The sequence below is a fragment of the Syzygium oleosum genome, unplaced genomic scaffold, assembly GCF_021117445.2.
Source record: "Syzygium oleosum isolate NSW1041296 unplaced genomic scaffold, Sole_v2.1 Sole_v2.06, whole genome shotgun sequence".
Classification (NCBI taxonomy): Eukaryota; Viridiplantae; Streptophyta; class Magnoliopsida; order Myrtales; family Myrtaceae; genus Syzygium; species Syzygium oleosum.
Genome location: NW_026607490.1, coordinates 13290993 through 13300384, shown reverse-complemented (window position 1 = coordinate 13300384; position 9392 = coordinate 13290993). Strand labels below are relative to the sequence as shown.

General features: G+C 42.7%; 2 protein-coding genes across 5 annotated transcripts; one reads left to right on the top strand and one right to left on the bottom strand.

Moving 5' to 3' along the window:
* Positions 1-1527: 1527 nt before the first annotated feature.
* Positions 1528-2577, top strand: LOC115682839 (ethylene-responsive transcription factor ERF086). Its single transcript, XM_030607198.2, has one exon. It carries the CDS (start codon positions 1528-1530, stop codon positions 2575-2577), a length of 1050 nt encoding a protein of 349 aa, XP_030463058.2.
* Positions 2578-4076: 1499 nt separating this feature from the next.
* LOC115682836 (zinc finger CCCH domain-containing protein 58) lies at positions 4077-9392 on the bottom strand. 4 transcript variants are annotated; one of them, XR_008816829.1, is made up of 8 exons: positions 8979-9392; positions 8666-8832; positions 8253-8318; positions 7946-8065; positions 7538-7852; positions 7142-7459; positions 5060-5489; positions 4077-4434 (listed from the first exon to the last, which is right to left on the bottom strand). XR_008816829.1 is itself a non-coding variant. In XM_030607192.2 (7 exons), exons 1-7 carry the CDS (start codon positions 9067-9069, stop codon positions 5112-5114), a joined length of 1455 nt encoding a protein of 484 aa, XP_030463052.2. In that variant the 5' UTR covers positions 9070-9392; the 3' UTR covers positions 4551-5111. The 4 variants fall into 4 exon arrangements, 2 of the variants coding, with proteins under 2 accessions (XP_030463052.2, XP_056168512.1); XR_008816828.1 differs by having other exon boundaries at positions 4077-4429; XM_030607192.2 differs by lacking the exon at positions 4077-4434 and having other exon boundaries at positions 4551-5489.

Sequence of the window (9392 nt, the reverse complement as noted above, 5' to 3'; positions counted from 1 at the left end):
AGACTTTTGCTAAGCTTTCTCACACATTCTTCAAAGTTCCTAAAGATTTACCTTCCAATGACAAACATTTTGAGCATGGAATAAAGAAAAATCATCACATTAAACAACTACTTATTTTCGTTTATGGTGAAATATTCATGGATAAATTCCATAAGGAAACAAATGAAACAGCACTGTAGCTTTGACTTCTTGGACCCTCTTTTCAAAGGAACTTGTTTTGTTTTGTGATTGATGTGGGGTTTGTTTCCAATTTCAATGACACAGGACAAGAGGAGGTCCAGAAAAAGAAGTTTCTTATATCATAGAAAAATATAACTATTCTTTGCTTTAGTTGGAGATCATCTCAACTGCTCCCTTTGAAAATCATGAAGCAAACAAAAGATGTCATAAGGGGCGATGGAGCAAAGTTTTGCGCATGAAATGCGGATTTTACATGTGCAACATGATGAGATAAACACTAAATATGATGCCGTACTGACTTCAGTATCTTCGAAATTTCAAAATTTTGATACTCTCAAGGAATATGTGGACAAAAAATTCATGTCATGTTTCCATTTTCCTCTTCTGGCTTTATCTACCCAAGATTCATCTTGAATCCGTGTCCATTGACTTTTTCATTAACCAGCTCCTTTCAGTCTTTTAGCTGTTGTCTTATCTAATCTTCAAATGATTATTCATATGAGAGAGAGAGAGAGAGAGAGAGAGAGAGAGAGAGAGAGAGAGAGAGAGAATGTTTTCCTGAATATATAATAATGCAGCAAATGGGTTTATTCTTTTTAAGTATATGACACATGCATCGCACAAAAGCACATATTAAATATATTTAATAAATAAATATTTGTTTCTCAATACAACCTATAGTGCATCATCAAGTTTTAGATGATTATCCTTCGTGTAGACCAATGTGAGAAAGGTTCTAACTCCAGTCGTGTTTAACCTAAAAGGCACAAACTGAGAAATATTAAGGGAATTCTAAATTCTTCCCATACGTTCAATACAAGTTATGATAATTCAGTGCCAAGGATTTGATTGAAGGGAAGTGGAAGAAAAGAAAGATGTTAAAGTAGGTGGAAAACGGAAAAGATGGTTTTCCAACGAAGGACATCCTCACGTCTTTTTTCTTCAATCTAAAAATAATATAAAAAAAAAGACCATTAAATCAAGTCAATCACATATCAAGAAATCGTGAGTGAGATTTACATTAGACACCGTTAGAAATCATAAGTTTTCATCCTATTTATTTTATTGCGATTAATCGATTCGCTATATTATTCATGAAACGAGTCTATCTAACATTTTTCTCAAAGAAAATATATCAATATGAGGTAACACATCCACCTCCTTATAAAAGGTCAGTGCAACTCCTCCACTCCATGCTCTTATTAGACTTCAGAAACCTCAGCTGTATATTCCTCCAGCGCATCTCTCTCTCTCTCTCTCTCTCTCTCTCTCTCTCTGCGCCATTTCCTTCATTCCTTAGTCAAAACTCCAAAAAACACCGATCAAGATCCTACAAGCTCTTCATCGATGTCCACTTCCAAGACCTCGGAGACACACTCAAAAGGACTTGAGCCAGGCTATGCTCAGCCGGGCTTCTGCATCCTCCAGAGGAACACTGCCCCGCCGCAGCCCGGGGAGAGGCGGGGCCGTCGGAAGCAGGCCGAGCCAGGGCGGTTCCTCGGGGTGAGGCGGCGGCCATGGGGACGGTACGCGGCTGAGATCCGGGACCCCGCCACCAAGGAGAGGCACTGGCTTGGCACCTTTGACACTGCCCAAGAGGCTGCCCTGGCCTATGACAGGGCTGCTCTCTCCATGAAAGGCACACAAGCAAGGACCAACTTCTTGTACTCTGATCACTATAACCAAATCCAAAACCCTAATAGCTTTCACTCTCTTCTTAGCCCCTTTGAGGTCCAAGCACTTCTAACACCTTCCTCACACTTCTTCACCACCGCCGCCGCCGCCAATAGTAGTCAAGCAAAGAACCGACCCACCAATCACAGCAATCCACCTCAGCCCACCAGCACTTACAAGACAACCATGATGCCAGACCAATCCTATGAGGAAACTTGTCCTGAGACTAACTCATGTGATGACTCTGACGCAAATCAAGATAGCAACTATAACGACTTCTTCCTCTTTGGTGATGATGATTATTCAAACTCCGGCTACTTGAACTGCATTGTACCTGACAACTGCTTGAGACCTCCTACTAGTGCTCACGATCCTCCCAATGCAAAGCCTAATATTCTTAGAAGCTACTCTAGCGCTTCAAATTTCATGGGATATTTTGAGGATAACGATTTTTCACTTCCACGAGATGTGATCCCTAACTCAGGAGGTGATATATTTGGTGCCAGTGAGCTTTGGAGTAGTGATCAGATGACCTGGGGGATGGACTCGGGCGAGCTTGCCGCCGTGATCAGTGGCCCAGCGATGTCAGGGAAGACTGAAGAGGGGTGCATGGGAAGTTTGCACACCGCGGCCGAGAATAGCAGTTATAGCTTCTTGCCTCAAGCTGCTCCTAATTATTATGGGGAAGCATCAGTCGAATATGGAGGATACTCTCTCTATTGATATAGGTGCAATGCAACTGTGTCATTTGAAGAGCGTGCGTGTGCGCTTTGAGGTTGATCGTGTTATTACATCGCAAGAGTTCTCATTTGATTTTTCTTTCTAGGATCTTCGGTAGTAGTGCATGTGTAATTCACATCATCGTCAAGCTTTAATATAACCCATGCTTGATGGAAAACGATATGGCAATGTTGTCTATTTTGATGCAATGCTGATTGCTCATTAATTCATCTATTATGTATTGTTTGGAGCAAATCTCCACCGGCCTCCACATTTGATGTATAACATGGTTGGCTGGCGCTTGTCTCTTGCATGTAAGTTACTAGGGTTTTAGGAGGATCTTTGCATGTAAGCATGATACATAGTCTCTCTTTTCGGCTGTTTAGCATTGAGGTGACATCTTTTCTTCAAAGTATAGTAAAACAAGAAAAAGGGTAAGGAAAAATGTTGTATGAACTCAACTTGCGCACACGGATTTTGCTTCACCCAAACAATAAACTTTTGATTATGTGTGGTTTTGATTTAGCAGCGCCTTTAGATGCTTTTATCTAAATTCCAAAAAGGGTAAGGAATAAAAGGAAGTTAAAAATTGAGCAAATACAAAAAAACATGCTTGAATTTTTACCCAAAGACCAGAAACTTACCCTTACTTTGAAAATACATGTTTGCACCTTGAGTTTTAGCTCTACATTTCACTTTACATCATGCATCAGTTTTTAGTCTTTTTATTAAGGAAAATGCCATATTCACCGGAATAGGGGGATGCAGCGGTCGGCAACGATGGACACAAAGGTGGTGGATTGCACCACAATCAAATGCTGAAGAGGATGGAGGATGGTGTGGCTAACGGTGGTGAGTGGAGAGATTAGGGTTTTCGAGGAACTTGAAAAAAAAAGGAGCTTAAAATTCGATCTTTTCATGATGGGCTATTCTTTAGAGGCTTGAAAATGCGTTTAAGAAAGTAGAGGTATGAAAGTGAGGCATGTTTTTTGGTTATTTTTCCCTAAAAATTTGACTTTTTGCATATCGATTTAGTTCCTAAAAGTCCATATCTGATGTCAATACAACAGGATAAATTGATTGATGTCTAGGCTTCTTGGTTGTGAAAGAAAGATATTTCTGCAAAGAACGAAAATTATTTTCTACTGCTTCCTCCTAATTTATGATGGTCAGGTAGACATATAATCAATCCCATCAAGAATTAACCAATTAATGTGATTGTGAGAGAGAGAGAGAGAGAGAGAGAGAGAGCAATTAGGGAAGATGTGTATCCTCATGTCTCGTGCATATGATTTTATGAATCCGACGGTGTGAAACTCAACTAGTGACAAATTTGTTTTGGGTAGAACTCAACTAGTGACAAGTGACAACGACAGTGTGATGCCGCTCTTCTCCTGGTTGGGATCTACACGCATCTCTATCTTTCGAGAGATCGTCACGCCTGTTTTTCCTCCTCACAAAAAGGTCGAAAGGTCGATCGCGTGTCTTCAAAAGTCGCACAGTACGCGGGAGAATCTATCCATTTGCCAAAGAGTATTTACTACTTGAAAGTATTTTCGGCGAAAATAATTGCTACATTTGGTTGGAGATTACCTATACTCAGCCAATGCTCGTGATCACAGCCATGCTGCGAACGAAGACATTCATCTTCTTGGTGCTTCATGGATGCACACAAGCACATCTCTGCTGATTTCTCACCGGAAATGTGATTGAACATGACATACAGAAATAGATTTTTTGCATGTGTAACACTAAACATCTGGTCGTCAATTTGAGTTCTGCCAAATAGAACTGAGAATGATATTTCCCTTATGAGTTCTGTATCTGCAGAATGGGAAACCTTCTAGCCTCAAGGCTGTCCTTAACATACAGAAACAACCACAGATCAGGATACAAAGGAAAATCATCTTGTGAGGTAACGCAAAGTAAAGTCATCACAAAGCTTGATTGTATTCCTCGTATGTGTATATCGTAAATAGTATAAAGGATCAAGTCTATCCTTCATTGGCACAAAACCAAAAAGTTACATCTTCTCTACAGAAATTTGCATTGCAGCAATGCCCTCGGTCGACAGATGGACCCGGGATGAACAGAGAAAACCAGAATGATCAAGCGTGACGCGAGTTTCACTTTGAAGCTTGTTGCCTTAGTGGAAAGGCTTATAGGCAAACACTCAATTCCCATGATGAATGCCCAAGGACCGGAATTTCCCATTTCGGGGAAAGAATCGGATATAAATAACAAGCTCATGTAGAATCGTGGTGGGTATGCTACTGACTGCAGAAACTTTTTGCAGTTATTTGCGAGGGAAGGTGGATGACTAGATGGGTTTTGCTTTATCTTTGAAGATTGGCCATGTCTTATTCAAAACCTAGACTACGGTATGGCCCTATAATTAAAGAGCAGAGAGATGACCTAAGAGCTACAAAGAAATAATGTCACCTATCTGTTGAATTGCTCATAAGAAAATTGTGACGGTTCTCACTTTGTGGAAGGTCGATCTAAGAGAGGAGCCAGAGAAGTCCTGCTACATTCTTTTAGCCAGTGCTATGACCATCTTTGGTGTTGCAGCTAGCTGGATTTGCAGAACTCAGATCAGGCATTTGGGCAGGCGCAGGCCCGCTACTTGGACGTGCTGACCCAACCGATGTAACTGACATGCTTGTTGTCGAGGATGATCTTGTGGGCAGAGAATCTTCAGTGGGTCCGGAGATGATTTCGGCCCTCAACTCTGGAGATGAGTATGACGGATAGAGCATTCCGAAGGAAAACCCAGCAGGGAAAGGAGCGATGGGTATGTCTCCAAGAGAAGACACGGATGGATTGTAACTGAGGGACCCAAACGAGTGATCGAATTTGCATGCAGGACCAAATTTGCAGTCTCCACGTGCAAAGTGCATGCAAGGAGGTGCGCCCTGCAAAAGAAACAGCTGCATAAGTTAAGGATCACAAGCAAATTGTAGATACGCAACTTCTAGAGCCTTAAGCACAATGACAAGTACTAGCAGTGATGTGAACAGAATGGCAAATACACAGTACATATCACAGATGCAGCTTGATCGGAACTTGCAGGAGCAAAAAAGTAAGGGATGATTAGCAATTGGTGACACTAAACGAGAACCAAAAGAAAAATGACAGAAAAAAAGAAGAATAATCTCAAATAGCCGTGGCCTGCAGGTTATTCCACAATTAGCAACCTGGGTGGAAAACCCAGATTAACCAGAACAATCAACATCTTTCCATAAAAAATGAGCACCCCACAAATGAGAAAGACCTAATGAAACTTCAATGTGTTTTTGATTGTCACATCCTTTCAATAAATCAGTACAAAAAGATCCATAAAGATATCAAAGGAAACATTCGAAATAGTAGTCACGGTTTATTGTGAGCATACTACCTAATCATATGCTATCAAAATACAAGTACCTATCCCAGTTCCTTAACAAAAGCAACAAGCAATTTTGGACTACGATTGCCATAGCCCTCGGAATATTGGTCACATAATGTAATCTACAGCATCTGCTTTTTTGCAAGTGCAGCTGAGCCAGGGGCTTTGGAATGGAAGATCATCAAACAATTTAAACCTCTCAAATGTTCTCATTGCTTAAGAAGCACAAATTAGACAATTTGAAAAGGTGAAAACATTAGTATATTTTTCGGTAGCATTAGCACCTTCATCGGCACTAGACAAATGCATTAGGAGAATACATCTATAACTGGTACCAGAAAAAGTAGCAAATCAATTAAATATTTCTTGCAGCAAGCATCTCCCGTACTCAATCTCATGAAACACGAGAACATGTAACTTGTCATATATAATTTACTTCAAGTTATCCATGTGCCACACAGAAATAAGAATATGGCAAGTTGTCCACGAGTATACAGTGGAAACAATTCCGTCATCTTTAGCTCCCTAGGCATCTGTACTTCGATGAAGAGTTCAAAAAGTTTCAAAAGGCTAAAAGAGCCAACCAGGGTGAAATACACGATCCAGAACTACCCGTCTTTATCTGAAGGATAATATATTTTGACATATCATTTGATGGTTGGGCATACCTCTTAATAAGTCAATGCAGCAATATTTCATAATAAAATATCCAACAGAATCCACGGGAACAAGAAACGATTTAAAGCTGCACTTAAACGGATACTAAATGGTTATACAGAATGTCCTTGTAGATACTAGGAAGACCATTATTTTCATCCTATTCCGTAAGATTTATTAGACTAGAGCTCAAAGCATCCAGCATATTGAGTTACAGATCCAACTGGAAATTGGTTGACCAAGAATTACCCTGAGGCCAAAAGAAATTTGCGAAACAGGAATTCCTCTTTCAGACTTGCACATATGTTTTCTTCGCCCCCTCTCCTTTAGGTACAACTAACTTGGCAAATTTGTATGCACAAATTGAATGCCAACAATTCCTCTTTCAGAAAGACACTTAATGAACCATCCAGAAAATTCGATTCATCATAAGCCGCAACTGCTCTCAATCTTGAATATAACTATGTCCATACTTCACATAGAAATCTCGGCAAAGACAGAAAGCAGGAATGAGATTCTTACCGGACGAAACGGCAGACCAGTGGGGCTAAGAACAAAATTTACATTCAATGCATTCAAGTCCGGTGGATGATGGTATTTACACGAGGATCCATATTTACAGTCCCCTGTCTTCATGTAATGCTGGCATTCAGGTTGCCCGGGTCTTTCTGGAAATGATGGCTCCCTCCGGCCATTGACTGAAGGGCCAAGAGACGAAGGCGAAGGTTGATAAGGCCACGAAAAAGCCTGTGCAGAAGGAGACAACTGCGTTACCCCATAAACAGAACTTGATCCTGGACCAGCTTGAGGACCGGAAGAGGCTAATGGACTCACAGGTGCCTGAGCAAAAGAGATAAGTGATTAAAATGTGCTTAGATCTTGACACAAATGCAAGAAAATTGGATTTCATCAACCAACCTGATAAGGACTCCAGCTTGAAAATGGAACCATGCTTGGAGAAACCAGCAAAGGGCCATACGGGCCTTGTACATATGAGGGAACCAAAGGAGGCCTGGCCATGACTACCCCATACTGCTGCGACGAAGGAACAGATGGGGATTGCACTGCTGGATACGATGAAGGTGCAGCTACAGGGATAGGTGCTGGTGCAACTGGAAGTGGCGGTGATGGCGCATGAACATGTACGCCTGCTGGTTGTGGATGATGAAATTTACACGTTGCACCGAACTTGCATTGTCCGGTTTTCACGTAGTAGGTACACTCTTTTTCACCCTGCCACACAATCATGGATGCCGTTCGGTGAGCATGAGAGTAAATCCAGCTCATATGAGAAATAGGATATTAAGCTGCAATTCAAATACAAACCGGACGAAAGGGGTAACCATAGTAATTTAGCCGTGCAGGACTACTGGAACCAGCACCATGCCTAGGATGGTGGAACTTACAGGACGCACCGAACTTGCACGTACCTGTCCTCACGTAGAACTTCGAAAAAAAAAAAAAAACTATGTCAGACATGAGAAGAAGAAGAAAGGCTGATTGAACAAGACCAAGAGATATCCTTCAACATTCATAAAACGCATGAGCTGAAAGAGTTTCAACAATGTTCCTCGACCATAGCGAAAACTAAGTAGTGCAACATTAAACAAGTGAAATGATCGTATATGAATACCTGGCAGATCGGCTGGCCTGCTCGTTCTGGGTACTCTGCTCCACCAGCTCTTGTCGCTCCTACGACCTGCGCAGCATCCGACATCCACATTTCAATAGTAATAATCACCAAACCTATAAGGGTCATCACCTCGTTACCAATCCGTATAGATCTTCTAACAATGCTCTGATCACTTTCAAATCCATTGCCATTGAAATCAAATTTAGTAAGCTTGACAACAACGGACAATCCCACCTTATCAGTTCTAGTAACAATCCAAAATCGCCAACAAATCTAATCACAGCACCGCCGTAACAAAAAAATAAAAACTACAAGATCGCCACCAAAGTGGCCTCACGAAGCCAAGCGATCACGCCGAAAACCAACCCTGGAAGACAATAAATGGCAACGAGAAGCAATTCCAACAGAGTTACCGCGCTCCGATCACGGGGATGATTGAACCGACACCTGGCGCCGTACCCGCAATAACCAGTCCTGAGGTAGTAGATACAATCGGCTTCGTCGGGCCGCTCCGGGTAAGCCGGGTCGGGCTCGCCGCCGCCGCCGCCGCCGCTCCCCAATCCCAGCTGCCACATGGGCTCTGCATTTTTCGGCGCAACCAAGGGATCAAAAACCCCGCCTTCACACCCCGATCACCCCCACAAAAACAAAGAAGAAGAAAAAAAAGCCAAAACTTTCGCCCTCGCCCCTCCGAAACCCAAAATGCAGAGCGGCGGCAGGACTCACCTTCGAGGCCCGTGTCGGCCCCGGAGTCGTCGGGCCACTCCGGCGAGGGATCCGACCGCGAGCCCTCGTGGGCCCCACCGTACCCATCCATCGTACGGAGCCGAAAGTTGGGGAAGGGGGGGCGATCTTCAAGAAACCAGACCCAGCTCACACACAGAGAGGAGAGGAGAGGAGAGAGAGGAATAAATACGGCAGCAAATGGCAGAAGCGCCGCTCAGCTGGTGCAAGAACTGGGCTCCGATCAAATGGGTGGTGGTAGGCTTCAAGTTCCTCCCCCTCTCTCTCTCTCTCTCTCTCTCTCTCTCTCTCCAAGAATTACTGCTTCTTCACACCCAGACAACCCAGAGAGACAGACAGGGAGAAGGAGGGGGATTGGTTGGTCCTGTGCTCTCTGCTCTTCAGCTTCTCCTCCTC

What these genes read in the sequence shown, in the direction of transcription:
- LOC115682836 (XM_030607192.2), bottom strand. Translation starts at nt 9,069, where the DNA reads ATGGATGGGTACGGTGGGGCCCACGAGGGCTCGCGGTCGGATCCCTCG. An exon ending in CAGGCCAGCCGATCTGCCAG is followed by an intron (nt 8,066 to 8,252) that starts GTATTCATATAC and finishes TTTTTTTCGAAG; the next exon opens with TTCTACGTGAGGACAGGTAC. An exon ending in ATGGTTACCCCTTTCGTCCG is followed by an intron (nt 7,853 to 7,945) that starts GTTTGTATTTGA and finishes ATTGTGTGGCAG; the next exon opens with GGTGAAAAAGAGTGTACCTA.
- LOC115682839 (XM_030607198.2), top strand. Translation starts at nt 1,528, where the DNA reads ATGTCCACTTCCAAGACCTCGGAGACACACTCAAAAGGACTTGAGCCA.